At 41.1% G+C, this 23,872-nt stretch overlaps 1 protein-coding gene across 1 annotated transcript; it reads right to left on the reverse strand.

Moving 5' to 3' along the window:
- Positions 1–3,537: 3,537 nt before the first annotated feature.
- On the reverse strand, positions 3,538–12,914 carry fosl2 (FOS like 2, AP-1 transcription factor subunit). The gene is made up of 4 exons (XM_079370347.1): positions 11,166–12,914; positions 8,471–8,728; positions 8,077–8,184; positions 3,538–6,387 (listed from the first exon to the last, which is right to left on the reverse strand). Exons 1-4 carry the CDS (start codon positions 11,292–11,294, stop codon positions 5,776–5,778), a joined length of 1,107 nt encoding a protein of 368 aa, XP_079226473.1. The 5' UTR covers positions 11,295–12,914; the 3' UTR covers positions 3,538–5,775.
- Between the last annotated feature and the right edge of the window lie 10,958 nt (positions 12,915–23,872).

Raw genomic sequence — 23,872 nt, forward strand, 5'->3', positions numbered from 1 at the left:
TTAGATCACTTTTGAATAACTGGGTCCTGAATGGACATCAAGATAGTTTTTTTTCCTCTAAAGAAATGAGATGGAAAAAAAGGACGATATAAAAGGGTTTAAGAGTTTATCAAAGTTAAAAGCACAGACAAGGAGAGATTCATCAACTCAGGAGTCACTGAATAAGATGTGTTTAAAGATGAAGCTCAGGTTGTGACTGAGCAGAGAGCCGTTTGTTTGATCCTCTCTCTCAGACTTTTGAAACGGTGCAGCGTAAACAAGCTGAGGAGAGTGAAGGAGAAACAGAAGGTCAGCTTCAGTTCTCACACAGGAGGATGATGTTCAGGGCTCACTGGAGGAAAGCTTCCTTCAATTATTATTTTTTTTTTACCTGAAGGATCCGTTCTATACGCAGGATTATTTACCACTTCAGGAAAATCAGTTCCTACCTTTATATTAGCTGAGATCAATAAAACCCTTAAAACTAGGGACGTCAGCATTCACTTGTTAATCACGATTTATTAAGGTCTGAGATGCATCTATTGGGGCGCTGTCAGCCAAGTGGTTATGCCGTTCGCTGTATGTATGGAGCCTGTAGTCCTTGTCGGAGCGGCCATCGGTTCGAATCTGACCCCAGCCCTTAGATTCACATCATCCCCAACATCTCCCCTCAACATTTCCTGCTTCCTTCAGCTGTCCTATCAAATAAAGGCAAAAAGGCCCAGAAATGTTTCTATTAATTAATTGTATATTTATCGTTTGACAGCCCATTTAAAACCCTTAAAAAATTAAAAAATAAAAAAAGTCAATGTGTCCATTTACAGTCAATGTTACTCTAACAAGTCACTGTTTAGTCGTTCGGATAAAATAAACATTAACCCGTCATTTAACTGGATGATTACTAAATTTGAAACTCCCAATGTTGAATCTGACAATCTCAAAGTTCATGCAGAGATCTTTGTGATGATGTGAATCAGAGCAGAGGCGCATAAACATTTTAGTGAGTCGTTGTTTTGTATTGATACTGTTACATGATATACTTCATGATTTGAGTGTCAGTGATCATATGTTTCCTTCCCCCCAGTAAACACAATCTGAATTACATGTTGGTGAGCTAACACAACACTGCACCTTTTTACAAAAAGGTACAACATGAGCACAGCCCTTCAAACCACCCACTATGCAAATGATAGACAAACGTAAAACCAGAGTTCAAAACAAAAAGAGAAGTAGAAGTCAAAGAACAGAGGGCTCATGAAAGGATTAGTAAAATGGCCGAAATAAAAATAAGAATCAAAGTTAGTGGAGTATTTACCTCAATAGCATCTTTACTGATCTCTTCATTCAAAAACAAAAACACAGAAAGCCAACTGATGGTGTTGACTCCCACGAAACACAAATCCATCTGAGGACAGACTCAGTCCACCTCCCTATGTGGCCTCCCAGCTGATCGTCATCAGCCATCAGGTGAGGGGGAACATCGCAGGTGCACTCAATCGCTCCTGATGAGCAAGAACCTGTGACCTAGTTCCCTTAGAAATCTATCCAGAACAGTAACCTATATCAGCAATCTATGCTGTCACCTCAAAGGTCTTATAATGAAACTTTTTACAGGATTTGTATTTCTTACATTTAAGTAGAAGTAGTGTTATTCAGGTCTTTACAAACCTGCCACAATTCAAAGCACTGATCAAAACCACCTTTTGTGAACTGCTTATTTGCTCTTGTTGCTGTTTGAGGTGTATTTATTGTCTTTGTATCCGTTTAATGTGACCCTGGCTCATATTTTGTAAAGGGCTGTAAATCAAATAAAAAAATTGAACAATGAAATAATGCCTAACCCTGGTGCTGTAATTACCTTGTGTGTCCTCATGGGGGCAGTACGCACTCATGATTTGATCAGCACAACAATAGCTCTTTAAATGTTTGTTAAAGAAGACGAATAACATGAGTGATGTAGCCTACAGCAGTAAATATCATATTCTCTTTACCATAAACATGTAAATACTGTCTTAATTAATTTGTTGTCAGTGGTGATCAAAACAAAAACCTTTTCTTTTCAGTTTGTTCCTCTCTTAGTAAGAGTACATAACTCTTCAGTGTTTTGACAGGATCTTTATGTTAAATTAAAGGGACTTAAAGGATAGCTTATACGGCATGATTATTATGAAGCATGGAGTTATTCAATCTTCTACCTTTGTCATTAACAGCTGACAAATGCAAATGCACAGAACAATTATTTAACAGGAAAAACATTGACGTCATTTAACTGTCATTTTATTCCGGGATACAATGAATTATAAGTTTACTTAAATAAATGAACAATCCTTCATTACTCACGATTTAGAAGAAATGTTATCATTACAGGACTAACAGAGAATTATGAAGCGTAAAAGTGAAAAGTGGTGGTGCCGGTTGGTGGTGGTGGTGGTGGGGGGGTTCTTCTGTCCTCTACTGGTTTAATATCAACATTACATTGCATCGGAGAGATTTCCCTCCTTTGAACTTTATATAATAGCGTTATTATTCTCAGATATGTTCTTGCAATGAGCTCCTGCTTTGTTAAAAATGTAAACACAAAAGCCTGAACACAAACAAACACACACACACACACACACACACACACACACACACACACCTACACACACACACACACACACACACACACACACAGGCTTGCTCATTGTTATATTATCTACAAAGACCCAACATTAATCCATCATAAGCACTAAGAAACGTTTCACAAAGTTTCAATGGCAAGAAAAAAAACTTCTCAGACTGGCAAAGACGTGGCAGTGATGAACTGCCATCTGCTGAAACTGCACCGGGCTTGAAACGTTTTTAAAAAGTCACATTTCTTTGCATAAATTACACCTTCACATGTTTTACTTTTAGCAATGTTTGAATTCGTTTTGATTTTCCAGGGAGCCTGGAGAAAAAAAATCTGGCCATGACAACAGATGAAAGTTAGCCTTTCGGCGAACTCTGCTGTGGTGTGTATGTGTGTGTATATATATATATATATATATCCTTTTATCTTAAAATAATAAAAGCACAAATAAACATTTTATACATCTATCTCTCAAACATGGAACTAAAAATATTCAGTGTTTTCTCTAAGTAGGAGGTTAAACGCAGCACTCTTAAAGCCTCCTCTTGAACATATATATATATATATATATATATATATACACACACACACAAACATATAATGTATATATGTATAAATGTGTATATATACACACAGTATATATAATCATGGCATGTCATTGCTCATAATGATTAAATGAAGTATAATCAGTACTTTGATAAATATAATAAATTCTGTCCTTTTCAACACTTTCCTTATTCTTAGTTTTAACCAGTTGTAGATCTGTTCTGAACCTAGACTTTAATTTTTCAAAGTTAGAATTAGCTTCTTATTTTTTTGCATCAATAATAAGTATGGAAATATCAAAAAGGATGATGATATTTTGAACAAGATCGTCTGTTGGAGAAAGAGTGACGTTTGTGAACCTCTGGAAATTCAAGTCCATAAAAGCACTGCAACCACGCCAGTTGAAAATGATATTTTTTATTGTTATTCATTTAAATTAACAAACACTGCTATACATATTGCTGTTTTTTAATTAATTTTGAATCATTTGAAACAGTTAAAGCATTTGGAAAAAAAGAAGAAATAGTTGAAAACAGGCGACAGACAGTAGATGACATGTACAGCAGAAGATCTACAGTCAATGGCTTTCCTACGTGTGTCGAGGGGCTTCACTTACTTTTCAACATATCAGACTGGCCCACACACTCTTGTTTTTTGGTTACCTCTTTATGTCAGGATGAAATCTTCTCTATTGCATCCATGTTCTATCACAACCCGTGATGTAAAACCCAACACCATCAAACGATAAACAGCCGACGTGTTCTTTCCAAAGTAGCAGCAGCTTGTATTGAATTGCAAAAAAGTTTTTTTTTTTTTTTTTTTTACTACATCCAGCACAACAAAAGGTCTTCCAATAACAACTTGAATTCCTTGACACTTCTTTCCTGACATTTTATCCATTAGGAATGTTTGAAGTAAACAAAAGAACTCCCAGATATCGCCGTTGTGTCCCTCTCAGTGCACGGTATTCAAAACCCTCATCCCTTTAAGACACACACATTTAAAACAAACAGAAAATGCAAAAGAAGTGCTTCATAGAATCTCAGAAATATTCTCCCCTCTTTTTATGTCAGGCCAGCTGTACAGAGAGTATTCCCTTCCTTATCGACAAAAAGTAAACTGTGTCTGGCCTGTGTTTCCAAGACTTCCTTTGAGTACCTGCATGTCGACGAAAGTTCACACAGCCATAAATCAGCACATCTGAGTTGAATTTCATGTTTCTTTACTAAAAGTGACAGATTTACAAAACACAGTATAAACAGGGTTGACATCATTGGCTGCTGGCGACAGTCTAGACCACAGCGGCGTTTTCAAATTTGAGCTAAAAATCCCTCCTTTCTCGACAAAAAGACGTACGAATTACAGGATTACACGTGTCACACAAATCCTTTTTTGGCTTTTTTTTGGAACCTGACCCGCCCTGAGAGGCAGTGTTGAAAAGGTTAGACCTTTATTTATATAAAAAAAAAAAAGAAAGAAAGAAATAAAGAACAGAATCCAGTGTCAGGAGGGGGTCTCTTCAAACATTTACGTCTTAAGCAGTAAATTATAAAAAAAGAAAAAAAAGAAGACAACACCTTCTTAACGTGACACCCTTAAACGAAAGACAACTTTTGCGTGCCACCTCTGCAACACTTGGGGTAGACCATTCGACAGTCCTGCACCACTCTTCACGATGGGAGTTCTACTACACATGAGAGATATCCCTGACATCAATGTAAATCACATACACTTTGTCATAAACAGGTTGTAAAGTTCAGGTACAGAATCACCGAGGAAAAGCACACCAATACTACTGTAAAGTCAAGCCACTATGGCAAAAATAGAAGGTATAGAGTATTGAGGAACTAGTCATTGATTAAAAGTTGGCTCGTATCCTTTGCAACACTGAGGAGTGCTTCGGTCGCCCTGTGCGGACGACTGTTTTGCTTTTCTACAGGCAGATAAAGGAGAGGACAATGTTGTCAACGAAACACTTTATAAAATGTAATCAGCACAGGCCATAAATACAATTAAAGAGATGGAAATAGCGTCAGAAATGTGTACACACTCATAGTAACGGTTCCTGAATCAAGGTCCAAAAATCTCAAAAGGAAAAAACGCTGAGAGGAAGCCTTCCCTCATTGTCTCTCTCTCTCTCTCTCCTCGAAAATTCCAGTCAAACGCTGACCTCGTTTAGTGATTTATTGATTCGTCTTGGCGGAGTGCAAGTGTCGGCCGCATGGCTTTTAAACATTTCTAAAAAATATATATATTAAGAACGCGCTCTCTTGTTGTAGTCAGTTACAGCAACTCACAATTTGCCAGATTCAGGCATGAACTTTCTTCAAAATCGTCTGCTTAGTAAACAAGTTGACACTCTGCTGTTGAAATGGCGAAGGGATGATACTTGTTGGGATCGGTGCACACGCTTTTACAAAAAAAAAAAAGAAATTTTACACTGAAGCAGAACAGGAACAAACACATGGCGTAGCCCTTGTGGGTCTCCCTGCAGAGAGGGAAACGGCTCACACGGTCAGCTTGGTCTGGACTCTTGAATGTGCTCTTAAGTCTGTCAAAGACACTGGAGGGGAGGGGGCGGTGGATCCTCATGATGCCTTCAGCCACAGTGTTTGTTTCTCAGCCGCGCTGAGCCGCACTCAGAGGGCGAGAAGGGTAGGGGAGTTGAGGGAGTCCGAGGACTGGTCTCCGCTGCTGCTGCTGCGCCGGTGGGCCTTGGAGCAGGACTCGGAGGATGGTGAAGGGCTGTCGGGCTCCAGCATGCTTGGGTAAGTGAATATGAGGCTGGGGGCATTGGGTGTGGCAGCCGGGGTGGACGCCGCTACCACCGGCGTGTTCAGGCTGTCTCCCTCTATGCAGTACATCCCGCCACTGACGCCGCCACCGAGGCAGATTGGCTTGATGACGGACCGCTGCGACTTGTCCGCCACATCGTCGTCATCCGGCTCCTGTTTCACCACCACCGGGTTCATCTGAGCACGGGGGCCCATGTTGGGGCGCATGGTCAGGGAGAGGGGGCCACACTGCTGCTGCTGCTGCTGATGCTGCTGCTGCTGCTGCTGCTGCTGCTGATGATGATGATGGTGATGATGGTGCTGCTGGTGCCCGGATTGCTGGTGGCGCTCGTCGATGGGGAGCTTGCAGACGGGATTGTGGGCAACCAGCATGAACTCTAGCTTGTCTTTCTCCTTCTGCAGGCTCTCGATCTCCTTCTGCAGGTCGGCCTTCTCCTCCTCCAGCTTCTCCGTCTCCTGTGAGGACAAACAGAAGGAAGATTTAGCACTTAAGCATCATTACAGCATGTGCCACTTTGTATTTGAGTAACTCATTGACATGTCCTTTAGTGATTCTCAGACAATTATGTACTTAACTCAACTTTAACATTTCTTTACAACAAGTCTTATGTAAGCAAAATTAAGTTGATTTAGTGTTCATACAAGTACAATTAAATAACTTTATCTTCAGGTAAAAATCTCATTACATGTTTTTCCTTTTCTTGTGAATTTCTTCAGCAGATTATTTTTAATGCAAAATATTCAGAGTCATTTTATACTTTTTTTTAGACATCTTAGTACAGAGATGAGAGGATATAGGCAGGGCCGAGAGATCTGAAATAACATCCAACAGCCAGAGAAGACTTTGAGTGCATTGCGTGCATCTGAGACCTAGACTGTTGAACTCTGCGAAAAACAAATACTGCAACAGCTTTTTCACACATATTCAAACACAAAAGACCGTCTTCAGCCTTTTTTTTTTTTTTAGCTTTGGTGAAGCACCAATTTCTAATGTCTTTGTATTTAAGAGAGCCAGGTCGTTTGAGTGTTCCCCTCATGCACCAAAAGAGGGCACTATTCATTTGCTGCAGTTTCATAGAAAGGAGCACAAACAACACATTAAATAAAGAATTTGTCATGAGCCATTTGGATTTACAACATGTAATCTGAAAGCCGTCTGCCTGAATCTGAGTTCCACATAATGAGTCTGTATTGTTTGTGTCATTAATGTTTCGCACTAAAAGACAAATGCAGAATCCCATAAAAGCCGTTCCCTAGTTCTAGACAACACAGATAAGGTGACATGCTGTCTGAGAACTTTGACTCATGGGCAAAGGTATGAGGAAGTTGTACGCAAGGAGCAAGGGGGGGTTTGACTCGATCAAAGACAACAATTGTAGAGACATTGCTCCGTCTCTTCACTGGAAAGGGACACTTCCTTGTTTAGGGTTTTAAAAATCCGGCGTGTGAAGATCGAAGGGTGTTTTTTTTTTTTTTTTCCCCTCGAAGCAATGGCTGTGATGTATGTGTTTGTAGATGTGTGTGTGCGTCTGTGTACAGCATGTTTCTTTGTGGGATTGTGAGACAAGCAATTGGCCCCTTTTTACAAAATGTCCCGCATTCATGGAGACAGCTGCCTACAGCAAATTCCATTCCTGGGGGTTTTTTAAGGCCTGACAAGCTCAACCTCACTGTAATTCGGCTAATTAGTCCATTTAGCTGCCGTTGCTGTCTGCCAGGCAGGGCTGCTGCAGACAGCCCTACCTCTGTCTACAGCTGCCCGAGACAAAAAGCTTTTCATCGGCTGTCAGCTCGTCACTCAGACCTTGCACTCAGAGACGCAGTGAGAGTCGAACCAGTAATGCAGGTTGTAAATTTAGGTGTGGAGTTCAATCGCTCATCGAAAATATGGACTCCTGCCAGCCTTATGAAGAAGAGTGGCTTACTTTTTCTTCTTGTGCAACATGTAATCTTTCCGTGAACATCATTTCTATTGTTGCTTTTGCAATTTTGATTTTCTAAGCACTGCAAATTTTGCACAAAAAACAGGAACCACTGGTTTGCCGCATTAGAGGAACATGATGCTCCAGCACTTACACTGATTTTAGTGTCATTTAAACACGATTACCTAATCGGATGGCAGTGGTGAACAGGTTTTAGACTCACCCCTTGCAGCATATCTGTGAGCTCTCGCCTTCGGTTGCGGCATTTGGCAGCGGCTAACTTATTCCTCTCACGCCTCACCCTCCTTTTCTCCTCTTCCTCTGGTGTGAGCTAAGAGGAAAAAAAGACAAGGGAACATGGCAGGTAAAATAAGATGTTTACCAGACAAATATAATCAATAAAAATGGGAGCGCACAAGTGAAAACAGGAGCCTGGTTCCACTGGCTGGCTGTAAATACAACAATGATCCAAAGAATCTTTTGGCATGAAAAATAAAACATGACATACATGATTTCTTTTTTCAAAACTGTCCCTATAAGATGAAAGCACATTTTCTTCTTTTTATCTAATGAAGACAAGTCTTTTTCTGTTCAAATAGTCAACCCAGGTCCCTCACCTGTTCGTCCCTCTTGCGTCGGCCCCTGGCGTCACCAATGGAGCGGATAACCCCAGGCCGAGCCAATGTGTTGTGATGTCCCAGCAGCCCCGGGCCGTTGGTCAGGTGATGGCCATATGGGTGGGAACGGGAGTAAGGGTTGGACATGGAGGTGATGACTGTGGGCTGGACCATCCACTGCAGGTCTTGGCTGGTCGTAATTGCATTGATTGTGGGTATAAAGGCACTGTTGGAGCCGGGCATGTCGACCCTGTACTTCTGGAAAGACAAGAAAAGAGGGAGACAGGATTAATATTTTTGGAGGAAAGTTGTGCAGGAGCCTGAACGCCTGGAATGGTCAAATGTGTGCAACTAATTCCTGTGAAAATCGAAGTTTATACCAAGGAGCTCTGCCTTCATTTGCTGTCAACACAATCGTGGAAACACACACACACCACCACCCACCTTTATCAAATTCACACATTTTCCACATTTCAAGCTTATAGTAATGATTCAATTCACATAGGCAAAGCAATGCGTATGTAACCCCTGAAGTGGAACAGTGACACATGCTGTGAATCATGGGAAAGCCCAGGGTGTCCAGTTCATCTCACTTTACTACTAACCATGATAAAACACAACGCCAACATTTCTAACTTTTCAGGGTAAATTATATTTATCATTTGAGACTTTATGTGAAGGCTCATATGGTTCCATAGACCTCCTTTTGTGATTTAGAAAAACTAGTTTGGAGTTTTGTTTTTTGTTGAAATAAAACTTGTCTTTAACAAAAATATTATTTTAAGTAAAAAGTTGCATTTGACTGCATAGTTACAGGGATGATTGGAGCCAGAAAGTGATGCAAATGCTATGATTTTCTCTAATAGCAGGTTGTGACTTAAATCCATCAAAAAAGGGATTTGGAGCACTTCTTTCAAACCCTCCACAGTTTAATTTAATACATTCCTACAATGATTATGCCATTGTGAAACTGACAGTAACTATGATGATCAAAGAATGGGAACTGTTGTCAGATCTTTACTTCTCCATGCCCCTGGGGTCCACAACGAGACGGGCAGCTCGCCTGCCTGTTTGCGTAAATTACGCACGTCCCCATATCCCCGTTATTCCCGACTTTCCGTCGGATATCCCGGCAGTCCATGGAACTTTGTTTATCTGGTGAGTCATTGTGTATGGGATTTGTTAAGCACATGTGAAACGCGCTCAGTTCCAGTAAAGGGGGAAGCAGCCAGCTGTAACGAGCCAAGCAGTTAGCGAGAATTATATTTTTGGCTTCAATATAGGAGCGTTAAAATTCCATTTAAAAGAATGTGATGGATGAATGAAGCACATGAATAATCAGGGGAGTTATTAAACTCTTTCTATAAAGAAGCTCCGGTCTAACTGATATAAAAAAAAACTGTTGGTCTAATAAAATGAGAATAAATGCTTTGTTTTGAGATGTCTCAATAAACCTGAGGTCATGTCCCAGCCCCCTGTAATGAGAAACAGACAACTAGTGTGTGATTACAGGGAACCAGAGCAATGACAGGCACCGGCCAAAAGTCGTTTACCGTCAGGCTGCGTGAGCCTGACGAGGATTTTTCCACAGAAATGCACTAACACAAAACAAGGTGCGGGTAAACAACATTCCTTTTCCCGGATTTATATCCTATTATTTGTGAATGCACGGGCCAGGCATCCGCGTGTTAACGCTTCTACAGCACGCCTGCAGTCTTCTATATCACAAAGAGAATGTGAAACCTTAAGTTGTAGTGAAATGAGGATGTAGCTTCTCCAGATCAGTGTTTTTAATCACTCTCTCGGGGCGCAGATAAAATGTTATCGAGAAGGAAAGACGGGCTTGATTGCCATCTACGTGTCTGCGCACTTCCCGCTTGAGGAAATGTGCCATGTGAAGCGCGACCGCCGTATGGGAACCCAGACATGTTATCATTAATCATGCAAATTCTGACAAGATGGTACTTATATCTTATAAACACCACATTAAACTGAACCTATTTGCACGACTCGGTTGCCCTCCGAACTGTTTAAACTGGAGTTCAAGAGAAACTGGACGTCACCTTATCATTACCATGTGAATTCTGGTGTCAATCAGTACACGCCTGTTGCATATACCATGAATGCTTAGTCTGTACCTAGACTAGCTGAATGTGTAAATAGCTCAGGGGACGTTATGTGGGCTTTCTAGAGGATTTATCAGCTGTATAATGCCTGCGCGTAAAACTGCGTTCTCAGCGCGGAGACCAAAAAATATAACAGCTTTATGAGCTGAAAGGAGGGGAAATCTGCCTCAAATGACTATAAATGTGTCCCACTTTTACTCCAGAGCAAACATTCTCTGTATTTGTCAGGTAAACTGGGATTATAATACGACTAGCCAGTGAGCAAGTGTCATATTTTATCATGGTCTGCAAGTGCATCAGCCGTTTGCGCCAAGATAGCTATCATAGATTTTAGATGATATAAATCTTGTGCGTACATCCAGTCTGGCATCTTTTCGGTTTCTCATGCGCTGTGTTCATAATTCTTCCCGTCTTTCCTCCAAGAGACCCGGAGAACCAACATACAATGTCACCATGATAATATATATTTAAACGATTTAAGTGCAATATAGATGTTTTTGCAAGAGGTCGTGCAACTCACGTTTATTTATTTGGATATGATTGATAATGCCGCTACATCTTAGTTTTACCTGGTAGCTTGAGGTAGAGATCGGACTTCCGATCGTGCTGCTGCCGCTTGTGAAGGACTCTGGCTGGGCCGGAGATGTGCTGCTGCCGCGAGACGAGGTGTCGTAGTTCCCGGAGTAGTCCTGGTACATGATCCAGGAAAGTGGGGGATTTCAGTAGACTGTTTGAGCTCTGCTGAAACCCTTTCTTTTAAATCCTCGCACTGAGAAGGCACCAGAAAAAAAAATCCTCTGACTCGAAACGCTGTTAATTTTGGATATCCAGAAAAAGTTGGCAACGACAAAGTGCAAATATGGCTCACTAAACTAACCTAAAACATCTCACTGATATGATCAGTTATTATAGATGTATTGTTATCCCTGCTGATAAAGGATATTCGTTTTTGTGCTTTTATTTTTCTTCCGCTGCAGGTAAACCTAAACTACTCTAGCAGAGATCCTCAGGTGAGGACTTGAACCTACAGTCAGTAGCACACCTTCAGCAGTCAAATCCAGCTGAGACAAGTGAACCTGTAGTTACAGAGTGACTCACGCAGGTTGACACTCGCTTTAAAGCCTATTGCCTGGCTAATCTTCTGAGTATTTTCCGTCTCTTTGCCGTCTACACACTGTAACTGAGCTCTCTGCTGTTCACGGAACAGTTCTAACTTTTTTTCTTTTCCTTTTTACCGCACTTCCTAGAGATGACTCACTTCAATGGCACTATGAAGAACTGCAACTGCTTTTCAACACCAACGAAACTGCCTACGTCACGCATGGGCGTTGCGATTTCATCCAGGGAGGGGTTGTTTTCTGGATAAGGCAGTGAAAAAAGAAAGATCCGCTTCGGCCAGCCTTCGCAGAGCGGACACCGGAGACATAACCGAAAAGCGGGGATGCAGTCAAAGCAGCTGAAATGTGTGTGGAGAGATTTATTTTCTGATACGGACGTCAGTACCTGCTGTGGAGTTCACTATTTGTCTGACTTGCTTCGGTCCATTGACGCATGTTTCCTAAAATGGGCAGTTGCGTCAGAGAGCGCGTGTGGGTTTCCTTGGTAAAGGAAGCGTCAGACACTGGAGGGATTCCCTCCCCTCGCGCTCAACACTCAGGATTCGGAGCTCTCGTTGCGCTGGTACCGGTTCGGCTCCTCATCAGTGCAGAAAGACAATATATCCAAGCTTTAAACACATTTTAATGAGAATAAGGTCGCAAATATTGAACGCCTTTAGGCGCACATGCGCAGAAATCGTAGGAGTTCGTTTAGAGCATGAACATGATCTCTTTTAAGTTTATTTTGCGTCCGAATCATTCATTGTCTGCATTTGTCTAAAGCCCAGACTGAAAAGCCAGCATGTTTACAGAGAGGAGAGAGATGCTGCGCGTCTTCGTGCCCAATATTCCTCCAGTTTAAAGGCACGCGAGTTAAACATCCACCGGCCTTAATGTGCGATTGTCCTTGTAATAAAAAACACTGAAAATGATCGGTCATGCGGCATTTATGCACAATTGAGTCTTTGTGATATTTGGCGGCAACGCATTGTGAGTAATTTGGAGTGGTGGCATGGAGCGCAAAAGGAAAGGCACAAAACAGCACGATCCAATGCAAACGGTCAAATTAATGTGGCCCACTGGTTAGATCTACACAACACCGAGCACGTCTGCTTCAAAGGAATCTCAGTGAAATGTGGGCTAATTGTAATTCGGACGCACCTCATAAACAAGGGCGCAGCGCCCAGAATGTGACACGTTACACGATATGAAATGGCGTATTAAGTATAATCCAATCTGCTATGGTTCCTATTTTAATCTCTATCACCATAACTGGTTGTGCTGAGCTCTCTTAAAGCTGTTTGTCGCGAATCTCATTGCCAGAAAGAGTCGCTCCCATCAAAAAGTTTCAGCTGCAGACTTCAGTCGGGGAAGTTGTGGAGGGAAAATAATCTGCAGGGGGTTGTCTGAGGTGACCACTCGCCGCGGAGGGTCTGACTTTATTCTATTGCTCATAACATGAACACGTCAATCATCCTATAGGCCTACTTCAGCTCTCCAATATGTCACCATTTCCAAAGTTACTGGGTGTCATTTTCGCTGCATTGCCTTTTGACCCGTGCAGTGATCCATACCTCCTACATGTTTGGAATAAAGTCATTCAGAGCTCTCACTACACCGCCCTGAGCTTCTGGTAAGATGAAGGCGCGCAGATGTTCAATAAATCCTGATCTGAATGATATTAATTAATGATTAATGTTTTATCATCTACAAACCACACAGTTTTTTGAACGACAGCGGTGTTGCTAAGCGACAGAGTTTCTGCTAAATTGCTCGGGGAAATCTAATCTGCCATAGTCCTATAATTAATGCTCTAATATCATTTGAGATGCACCCACCGGCGTCAATTTGGGGCAGAGCAAGGTATGGCACAGTGACAGGTTCTCTTCCTACACGAGTCCAAATTTGATCTTTAAGTACATAATGAGATATCACGCAGGAATTGGAAGAGACAACAAACAGCGGAATGTGACGCCTGTCAGTCAGACATTATTGCTCCAATTTATCTTCACGGTTGTTGATGGTGAATGACACATTCAGGGACTTTTGCAGAACTTGTAGCAGTTTAGAGGCTCGAGGAGGAGGTCAGGGCAGGTGACAGTTAAAGGCCTGGGTCAGCGTGCGCACTGAGGCCATCTGATCCGCAGCTCGTGCGCCAATGATGCGCTCCTCCATCACACATCATAAGGAATCAGCTGCATACAGATCATCTCATCCTCATCCCACAGCGCACACAGGACTTATTGTAAAGAAGCAAGAGGCTTACCTGTTCGTGGCCGACGTTCTACAGGTGTTCATGACGCAAACGTTTGGTGGCTTTAGCAGCCTTCAAGTACGCGTCTTGTTAATCCGAAAGGGACACGATGGAGTAGCCTAAAGGACAGTCAAGTCCTCCAAAACAAAGCGATGAACAAAATGCTTCAAATTTGGCGACATTTTTCTAATGCTGCAGAGACGTGTGGTGCAGCTGAAGCAGAGGAGGAGAACATTTGTATTCATCTTTTAAAAATAGTCTTGGACTGTTTTGCAACCACAGACTCCATAGAATATTCAGGTTTAACACCAATATGCACATATAGGCATAAAATATTAAATTTAATAAGACACAATTCATCATCACCATACTGCTGCCAGGAGTCCTTTGTAAAGAGATTTTGAATTTGAATTGGAATACTGATACTGCATATATAGTTTACAATATTAAATTTAGCAAATGTATTACATGAAAAAGGGTAACGTTGAAAATATTGTGTTGCCACTTAACAATTTCAGTTTCTTTTCTTTTCTGGCAGTCTGCAACATAGTGAGGAAATACAACCTCAAAAAATCATTTTATACAATGTGATGTTTTTTAAAAAAATTTTTTTAAATAGAACAAAACAAAATGAGTTTGAAATGTCCAAAGTCCGTAAAACTTCTAAGTTGATGTGCCATATGGTGTGCTGCATGTTAAATACATTTTCAGTATATTAAGGAAAACATTTATTCCACATCCTACTGTCACTATCTGCTGAAATATGAAGAGGATTGTTTATGTTTTTACAAGCATGCACTTAAAGCCCTGTTTCAGATTGTGCTGCATATAAAGAAGTTAGAATCCACAGAGTCCTGCAATGATCACACAATGTGTTCAGCATTGTCTGCAAGTATATAAAGTAATATACTCTTCAAAGTGCAAATGAAGGATAAAATTACAGGAGAAAAGCACTTCTCTCATAGCCACACATTCTATCATTAAAGTTCCTGTGAGCCCCATTTGTGTTGATTTTGGCCTCCTGTGGACAAAGTAGAAAGTTGTGTCTGTCAAATGCATGGATTACCCCCCACAGTGCTCCTCAAGTTAACTGGTGACTCTACATTGACCATAGATGTAAACGTGAGTGTTATTTTTCCATGGTGCCTTTCACTCAATAACATAGCCTCCTGTGACCCCAGGGACAGCAGTATGAAATGGATGATTGGATGTTTTTCTTGTGAACGTGTCGGTGGTTTAATATCATTTTACAAAAAGGCAGCTTCTCTTGTGTGCACCATTGGTCGGGGTGAGAGGTATATAAATAAACAATATAGTAATAATCAATCATGTCCCAGATGGACGTGTTTTTTTTTGTTGGTCTTCAAGAGGCACGAGTCTCATGTTTTATTTTGTTTCATAACCAGATAACTCCTCACGGGAGCTTTAAGTTGTGGAAGTGATGCTTTAATTGTGTATTTGTAAAAGGCACCAGAGACTTCTAACATTTTTTTTTTTTTAACCATGAGTCCCCTTTTACTTGAAGTTAAAGATAACCCCATAGAATTGACCATTTAATATCATATATATAAAATCTAAACTGTAGGCCTACAGTTATTCTGAGGGACTTTATGCTTGATACTTTGCAGGTATGAGCTCAGCAGAACAAAGAAGACAGTTTCAAGTCAATGCATAACCACTACGACCTTTTTACCATCACCTTATTTCCTTGCCTTTCCTTTGTTTCCCCGTTCAGCTTCACTCACCTGTTGTTGTAATACCATCACCTGGATAACAGCTCAACATGATCCTGGTGGCTAATCTCATGGCTCAGGTGCTGGACACACGCAGGCTCCAAAGTGCTGACAGGCAGAGTAGAGAGGGGGTTAAAGAGCCATTAGAGTTACTGACAGTGGGTTGTACTGTTGTGCTAGTGGTACATTACTCACTTTAGCTTGTCTTTACATGTCACTCCATGGCGCAGTAAACTGGGTTCATCTGTGGGTGAGAAACATGTTCTTTTCCCCAAAATATTAAAACTACCCCAAACTACCTTGTTTTTATCGCAGACAAAGCTGCAGCAAACATGAGCTCAGTCGTGATGTCTGCAAGTTGGATTTTTTTAAATAGAAATCAAATCAGCAGTTTCATCAGGATCCCACCGAGCAAGAACACAGTTTGTCAAAAAGAGATTGCAGGCAGCCTCTGTGAATTTAAGTAACCATCCTTCAGTGATTTCATTTACTGGTTGCTGTGGTGACTCATGTAAAGCAGTCAAACACAACAGCACAGAGGAATAATTTGATCATTCTTGACCTCAGGAGTGTGGGATTGTGCAGACAAGAATATAAATCCATTGGCTGCATATCATCCAATAAGACCACAATAAGATCACATTCAGGCATGCAAAAAGCTCTACAGCAGCTCAACAGACTCTTTTTTTAATGTATGCAGCCTCTCCAGACACAATCGCTTAGATTCATGTACCGTCGACCTCCTTTGGTGTTGTTTTAATGTCACATCCAGTTAGGAAAAACAATTGACGCATGAATATTCGCTGACAGGTTTAAGTGGTACTGGATAAATATTAGAGATGTGAGTCGACTAACAACATGCCAAAATCTCTGTCCATTGTTTACATCCAGTGGCATTAATTAATGAGGCGCTCCACAAATTTTACACATGAAGATCCCTTTGCTCTCCATGAGAAGGAATACTCATCGAGCTTTTATCTTGTGAGAATTTTGTCAGTAAATTCAGATTTGTATAGATCCCCTGAAGGCCCACAAAGTAAGAAACATTTTGACATTTTGTCAAAATCAGATTTTGATGTGCAATAATATTGTCCATATTAGATAATAACTCATTCCCACAGTGCACAAGAGAATCACGGGTGTGTAAAAAATACACTTATGTGTGTTATTTGTTTTTTTCTCTTGTTACGTTTATACAATTCATGTTTTTTAACAAAATATTTTTTTAACAAAGCCGACAAAATTCTGCATTTTGGAACATAGAAGTGCTTTTTTTTCTTCCAGTTTTCATTTGTTTTGGAGAGGACATGTCCTGTGCAGATGATTCAGTTTTGGTTCAATCTTTGTGAATGATTAACATCAAAGGAGTAAAAAAGAGAAATGGCTGAACACTTTGAAAACTAGAAGCTGCTCAGCCGGGCGTCTTTCTAACTTCTTGTGCTCATTGAGCATAGGAGACATGATATTATTAAATATGAAACTGCTTTACTGAGTTTTTTACACTTTGTAATCACAAGCCCATTAAGATAGATAGAAGAGACATAATTAGTAGAACAGAGTTGACACTAACATCTTCTTCACAGACGATTTAAATCTCGACTAACGGGGCAGTCCGTCTATGAGAAAATATTTATCTAAATATTCAATTAAAGGATCAGCTTTTTTTTTTCAGAGAAAACCACAATATGGGCAAAAAGAGGAAGGGCGATATCTTTGACTCCGCCTTCTTTTACACAGTCAAGGTGCTTTCTGATTGCCTAGGCAATGCTATTACGTTAGCTAAAACAATGTTAACCAACATTTAAAGCTCCTGTGAGGAGTTTTCACGAGTAAGCAAGACCATCAGCAAAGACATTTTCCACAGTCAATGTCCACAGTGATTGACACAATGGATGGCAGACTTCAAGAGGAATGAGATTTTCCAACAGACAATACATTCAACGCATGATTTATGCACGTACAAGCCGTAACAAAGACATTTCTTTTTGTCCCCACGGGTAAGATCCGACCAAACCATCTTCACAGCAGCTTCAAAGGGGACAGCCCTCTTTTTTAGAACCACACGTATTCATTTGAGAAAGACGCTGGGCTATTACACAACAATATAGACTACTAATAAAGACACTACAGTTTCTGGCATTGTAAGCAGGACCCTGGACTAAAAGAGGAGCAGCCCTGGAATTGTTATGAGCTGGGAATTAGGGGTTTGAAGCATCTTATTAAATGACATCACAAAGCAGCCACATGTTTTCTTGCTTGTTTGCTTCTGTTGAAAGAAAATAATCCAAAAGACCACCACCAACAATAACAAAAAAATACAGACTACCAAGAAATACAGCAAGTGCAATTTCCCCCCTCAATACTCACGTATTTACATTTGTGAGTCACACTTAGTGTAGCGCTTCCATTCAACTTTTTCCTCCTCTTTTTGAGCAACTTTGAAACTTTATTTTGATCAGACACAGAGTAATGCTGGTACAAGTCCACCACAGCCATGTTGATGCTGGAAAATGTGATCATGTTGATCCATCACCAAGCATCGTGTTTTTCCAAAAATTGCTCATTCTACAATTAAATGAAGGTCCTCTGCTTGAGATGTGATGCAGCTCACACACTTTCTGATCTGGTGGATGGTCTCAATGACGTGTCATCTTATTTTGATGAGACGTTTCTGGCTCTTTTTTTGTGACAGATCATTTCGGTGAACTCTGTAATAAAAGCCGCCTCTTTCAACTCTCCAACAGCTCGTCCCTTTGTACCATTTGGTTTTCATATAACAGCCACATTTTGAGATGCTTTAATTGACATGTGTGCATGGTTTGTTATGAAACGGTCCATTGGTAATATACTCAGGGGCTTTATTCCTTGTGGCCGAGCAGTGTGGAGGAAAACGTCATCTCCTTATTCTGTCTGTGAAAGATGGAAGCAAAAAGGAAATGGCTTCCATCTTTCACAGTAAAGAGTCGGCACATGTAGCGCCAGCTCGTTCGTGACAAAGACATGTATTTTAGGTTTGAGGTAGGATCGGTCGATTTTCCTTCAGTTTCCTTCCCAGCTGGTTGAAGGATTGCAACCTGAAACTTTCCTATTCATCAACAGTGCTTCTGGTTTTACTGTGAATGAATACATTTCTTAACGTTTGAATGTCTGTATCAGACAATTGCTTGTTTTCTGGCATCGTATTGCTCGTGCTTACACCAAATACAGTAGTAGCACTGGAATTGCAGTGACGTGTGAATTATGGGTTTGGAGCAGCTTAATAAACGCCATCACGTAGCAACCGCCTGTTTTCTCACTTGTTTGCTTCTGTTGAAGGAAAATAAACCAAAAGACCACCAGTGACTCAACTTTAGCCGCACATGTTGTTTTTCTGTCATTGTGCAGGAATATCTAACACACAGTTTGTCATAGAAGATTACAGTGAAGCAAGCTGCCTTATTTATGTAATTTATCCAGCAGTCCTGTTTAATCTAATGACCACAGACAAAGAGACGAGTGGAGACACATGTTTACCTGCACTGAGCGTACAGCGCCTTCCAATCATGCTTTACAGTAACTTCACAAGCGGTAAGGTATCAGTTCCTGATACAATGGAAGGAAGTGCGTCACAGACATGCTACTCCTCGAGACAAAGAAGAGTGGAACGCAGCTCAGGCAAAAACAGCAAAGAGAGAGTGAGAGAGAAAGAGAGAGAGAGAGAGAGAAAGAGAGAGGGGAGAGGAAATATTACAGCATGTGGTGGAAGAAGTGAACAAATAACAGGGTCTGAGCGAAGAAGAAAAGAGTGGTCGGGGGACTTCTGCGAGGGGTCAACACAAACACCTGCAGCTTGCAAATAAACAGACGCACGGCGTTACTTCCATTTTTACTGGCAGAAAACAAAAAGCCCCCTCCTCACCTTCCATACCAGAAATCAAGGAAAGGAAAACCTGTCATTAATGGGCTTTTCATGTACGTATTATTTTTGTTTTTGTCCTATCGCACGCTGTTTACCTCGCAGCTGGCCCACAGTCAAATCCAATAGTGTTTGTGAGTGACGTGTCTCAATGCAGCCACAGTGCACACACAATGGGCAAGTTTATCTCCCTCCGTCAACAAGGTCGTCAGTGTAATTTATGAGTATGCAGGTCTGAGAGCAGGCTGAGGTCTCTGCAGCCTGGAATTTTAATGGGTTTTGGTTGAGGAGCTGAGTTGGCCGGCTGTTGTTTAACATCGGCTGAAAAACAACGACTTGAACTAACCAAACTGAAGTTTAAAGACGGAGATGTCTGAAAGAAGTAATGGGGGAGAATTTCATTTAATTCTGGAGCACATTTTATGCTTTTTTTCTTAGATGGTTGTTTCTGAATGACATTTCTCACTAATCATTTTTAAGAATTAACAGTTTACTTTCTACCTGTTACTTTCCACTGGGAGTCTGGAAACACAAACACATCACTTCATGTGTGAGAAAGATTTTTCCCAGAAGAGGTAAAACTGATCAAAAGAAGAAGTCCAGAAGTTTTTCCACGCTGTAGGGTGAATCATGCTCACTGTAAAGCAGAGAGAACGACCCATTTTAAATCACTTTGACAAACAGCCATAAAAATATCAAAGAGAACCGTCGACCTTCATACTTAAACATCTATTTTTTTATCAAATGGATATTTCATACGACATGAAAGTCTTCTTTTTAGACTGTCTTCACATGAGATGATTGTTCAATCTTCACAGATTTCAGTAATTGGAGAGACCACAAACATAAGGACATAATGGATCTCACAGAAACTTCTGTTATCAAATGAGAAAACAAATATGGAGGGCAATCGACGTTGATAGCTGGCTGTCCTGTTTTGCTGCGAGAAAAACCCCCCCAACAAAGACAAAGACTTATGGATGAAATCGTGGCTGAGAAAACAGTATAAGTGCATTTTTATACACTTTGCAGCATGAGCTTGAGGTGAGTTGTTATAGTAAGCAACATGGGGTTAGTAATACTTCCTACCGGCTATTTATGTAAAATACCTCCAAGACCATTTAGCCAAGATTGATAGAAAAATTAACTTTTCCCTCTTTAGTCAAGTAAGTCACTTAAAAATCTTACCTGTTTTGTTGGCTGATTTTCTTTTTATAAAGTTATTTAACAAAATCAATATAGTAGGACATATTTTGACTCAAAGGGAAACCTACAAAACTTTACAAAAATAATTTATTCTTACAACACAGTCAGTCTAAATCAGTGGAGATGAACATTTCAGGGGGTGGAGAGGAATACGACATTTTCTCTGCTCCTCTGTAATTTAACAGGCAGCATTTTAACCACAAATAAATTACAGGCTTTAAACTTTAGTTGACATGGTCATTTTGGACTTAAGGAAATGTCATCGGCTTCCTGTAGGTGACACAAAAACAAACCTTTTAGAAGACAGAAGAAGACAATTTATTAATCCTGCGAGGGGAAATTCAATTTTACACTCTGTTGTCGAACAGGCTTCACACACTCAGAGACTGAAATACACACACACACACACACACACACACACACACACACACACACACACACACACACACACACACACACACACAGAGGCTGAAATATACACACACACACACACACACACACACACACGTACGTACAAACAGGACCCTGTGGACATGCACTGATGGATTGATGTCATAGTGAGGGGCTGCCCACAGCAGGCGCTTTGGAGCTCGGTGGGGGTCGTTGCCTTGCTCAAGGGCACCTATGTAATGCTCAGGAAGTGGACTGGAAACACTCTAGTTACCAGAACAATTTCCAGATTTGGTCGGCACTGGGACTTGAACTGTTCCCATCCCAGGTCTGTACAGACGAAGCTGTACTGCAGCACACGCGCTTGTTGGGTACGTCATCTCCTCCTGACTATAATTGTTTTTTTTGTTCAACGGTTTCTGAATGGGTCAACATTTGAGACATGCGTATCTAAAGATGACACTTTTACACGTTTAATGCGGAGCATCCAGGATGCTCCAGTGACTGGACTTTTGGAAACCGTGATGCAGACAGACGTTTTCTGTAAAAGATTGGGTCTTATCGGTCATAATGTCTCCCTCTGTTTTATCATGATCATACAAGAGACCAATTTCGTGACAAGACGCATGAGCAGGACACGCAGCGTTTAACTCAACAGTAACTACAGTCAGTGCTGACCTTGTTGTCTTTGTCGGTCGCGTTGCAGTTAAATTTGGTATTTTACGATGCTGCTTCTGAATGATTCCCTTGTCCAATGTCTTCATCAGAGTTACAACGAGCACTGATGTTTTAGTTGGAAAGTCAGTGCCTGTTTGCTCTGTAGGACGCGGCCTCAGTAAAGTCATCCATTGGTTTCTGAAGGAAGGTTATGGAGCCAAGGCGGTATTGGAATGGTTGAGTTAAGTTGAAGAGAGAGCGACACAGTCAACATGGAGTGAAACTACATCCAGTGAGTTTAACCTCAGAGTTATTTAGAAGTGTAAATGTAAACATCAGGAAGGAAGGAAGTGGCTGTGTTCTGAAAGTAGATCATCAGTTTACTGTATATGACTTACAATCTGAACCACAGCAGGTCAGCCTGAAGACGCCTGAGCAAAGAGGAAGATACTCCTTTATTGATTGATCCCCAGAGGGGAAATTCAGGAAATGCCAATGTGGCCAAATATTTTGGTCTTTTTTTCCGGCATCCTTATTTCTGAATGATTGTACAACTAAGTGTCTGTTACATTAACATTGGATCTATGGATCATACCATCATGTCATCAATTAAATAGAATGAAAAAGCCAAAGATTGATGAAGGACACCTGTCAGTCTGGAACGACACACTCTACTTAATATCTGACATTTAAGGAAAAAATGCCCCAGACAAAATGGTTCAACACGCTTTCAAAAGAAATAAAGGTATCGATTGAGACTCTAACGTCATTGATCAAACAGAATTGCGGAATTGAAGGGGGCAATTCGGGGGGAGTAAGAGGGGGGAGGTTGATCTCCTTCCTGGGGTCGACTCCTCTGCTGCGTCCATTCCTTCCGGCTGGATGGAGGCTTAATGTGAGTGTGGAAAAGTGGAAAATTTAATTAGGCTGCCAAGGGGGGTTTGTGTCACTTGGCATGAGCCATCCCCCACCCTCCTCCCACCCCTACCCCCACCCACTACCACCACCACTTCCCTCTCTCTGCCTCCTCCTCGTCCTTCTCTCACCCCCTGCTCTTATCTCATTTGCTGCGACTGTTTGCCTTCCCTTTATGTTATATTTTTGCTTGCAGTCCTCCAGGACATGACCCATTGGGCCAGAGGAGCAGAGAGAGGTCAACAGTTTACATCTGCACAGAGGTTGAGAAGCAGAAGGAGGGGGGGCTTATGTGGAGGAGCTGCCAAGGAGCTGTGTGGATACACTGACACAGGGGGAGAGAGGGGCAAAAACACTGGTTGACATTTTTGATTTACTGATGTAAATCATGGACACAAAAAAAAAGAAAGTCAAATCTAATCAGAAATCCCGAGAGACCCAAACATGTCAACAGATATGTAGATTTACCAGTTGTGATCCTATATTGTGTGGAGAGCAGTGACATGACCTGAACAGGACACCATACAATTAAAGTCACGGCTCCTAAACTGGAAACGGTCAAACATGACTTAAGATCATGAGAGCAGAAAAATCATGAAGGACAAAAGGCAGGAATTATGGTTGGTCAATTTTGGACTTTTCACTTAAAAATTCAAGAATAAAAAAAAGAAAAAAATAGATGAATTCATGGAGAAGGCATGGACTGTGCTGTACTGTAAAAACGGGATTTGCTGTGAGTCAGCTTGCTTTCCTATTGGCTATCGTTATGTTCACATGACAGATTGAACGAGTGCATGAAAGACTGTCCTTGTGGTTACTCTCACACATCAGGGTCAGGAATATTTAACATGTTTAATACTTAGCAATCATTGTCATCGCTCTGGCCACAACTTTCCTCCGAGCACGCGGACCGCGTGCTCGGAGGAAAGTTAACACACGGCACACCACACATAATCTGTTCAACAGTCAAAAAGTGGTGACATTGTTTACTTTGTTCCATTATAAAGGAGGAAAACGCCATAGAGGTCACACTGCATGATTTATTTCACATGGTTGATGATATTTTGGCTTTTGGATGATTGTTGATATGGAATCACAGATCTTCCCTAGCTGAATGTTTAGAGCAGAT

This window comes from Symphodus melops, assembly GCF_947650265.1.
Source record: "Symphodus melops genome assembly, chromosome: 19".
In the NCBI taxonomy this organism is placed as follows: domain Eukaryota; kingdom Metazoa; phylum Chordata; class Actinopteri; order Labriformes; family Labridae; genus Symphodus; species Symphodus melops.

Bases quoted from the DNA above. Each gene is read 5' to 3' on its own strand.
- fosl2 (XM_079370347.1), bottom strand. From the start codon at position 11,294: ATGTACCAGGACTACTCCGGGAACTACGACACCTCGTCTCGCGGCAGC. The intron at 8,729-11,165 runs GTAAAACTAAGA...TTGTCTTTCCAG, and splicing joins TCTCTACCTCAAGCTACCAG to AAGTACAGGGTCGACATGCC. The intron at 8,185-8,470 runs GTGAGGGACCTG...TTTTCCTCTTAG, and splicing joins GACGCAAGAGGGACGAACAG to CTCACACCAGAGGAAGAGGA.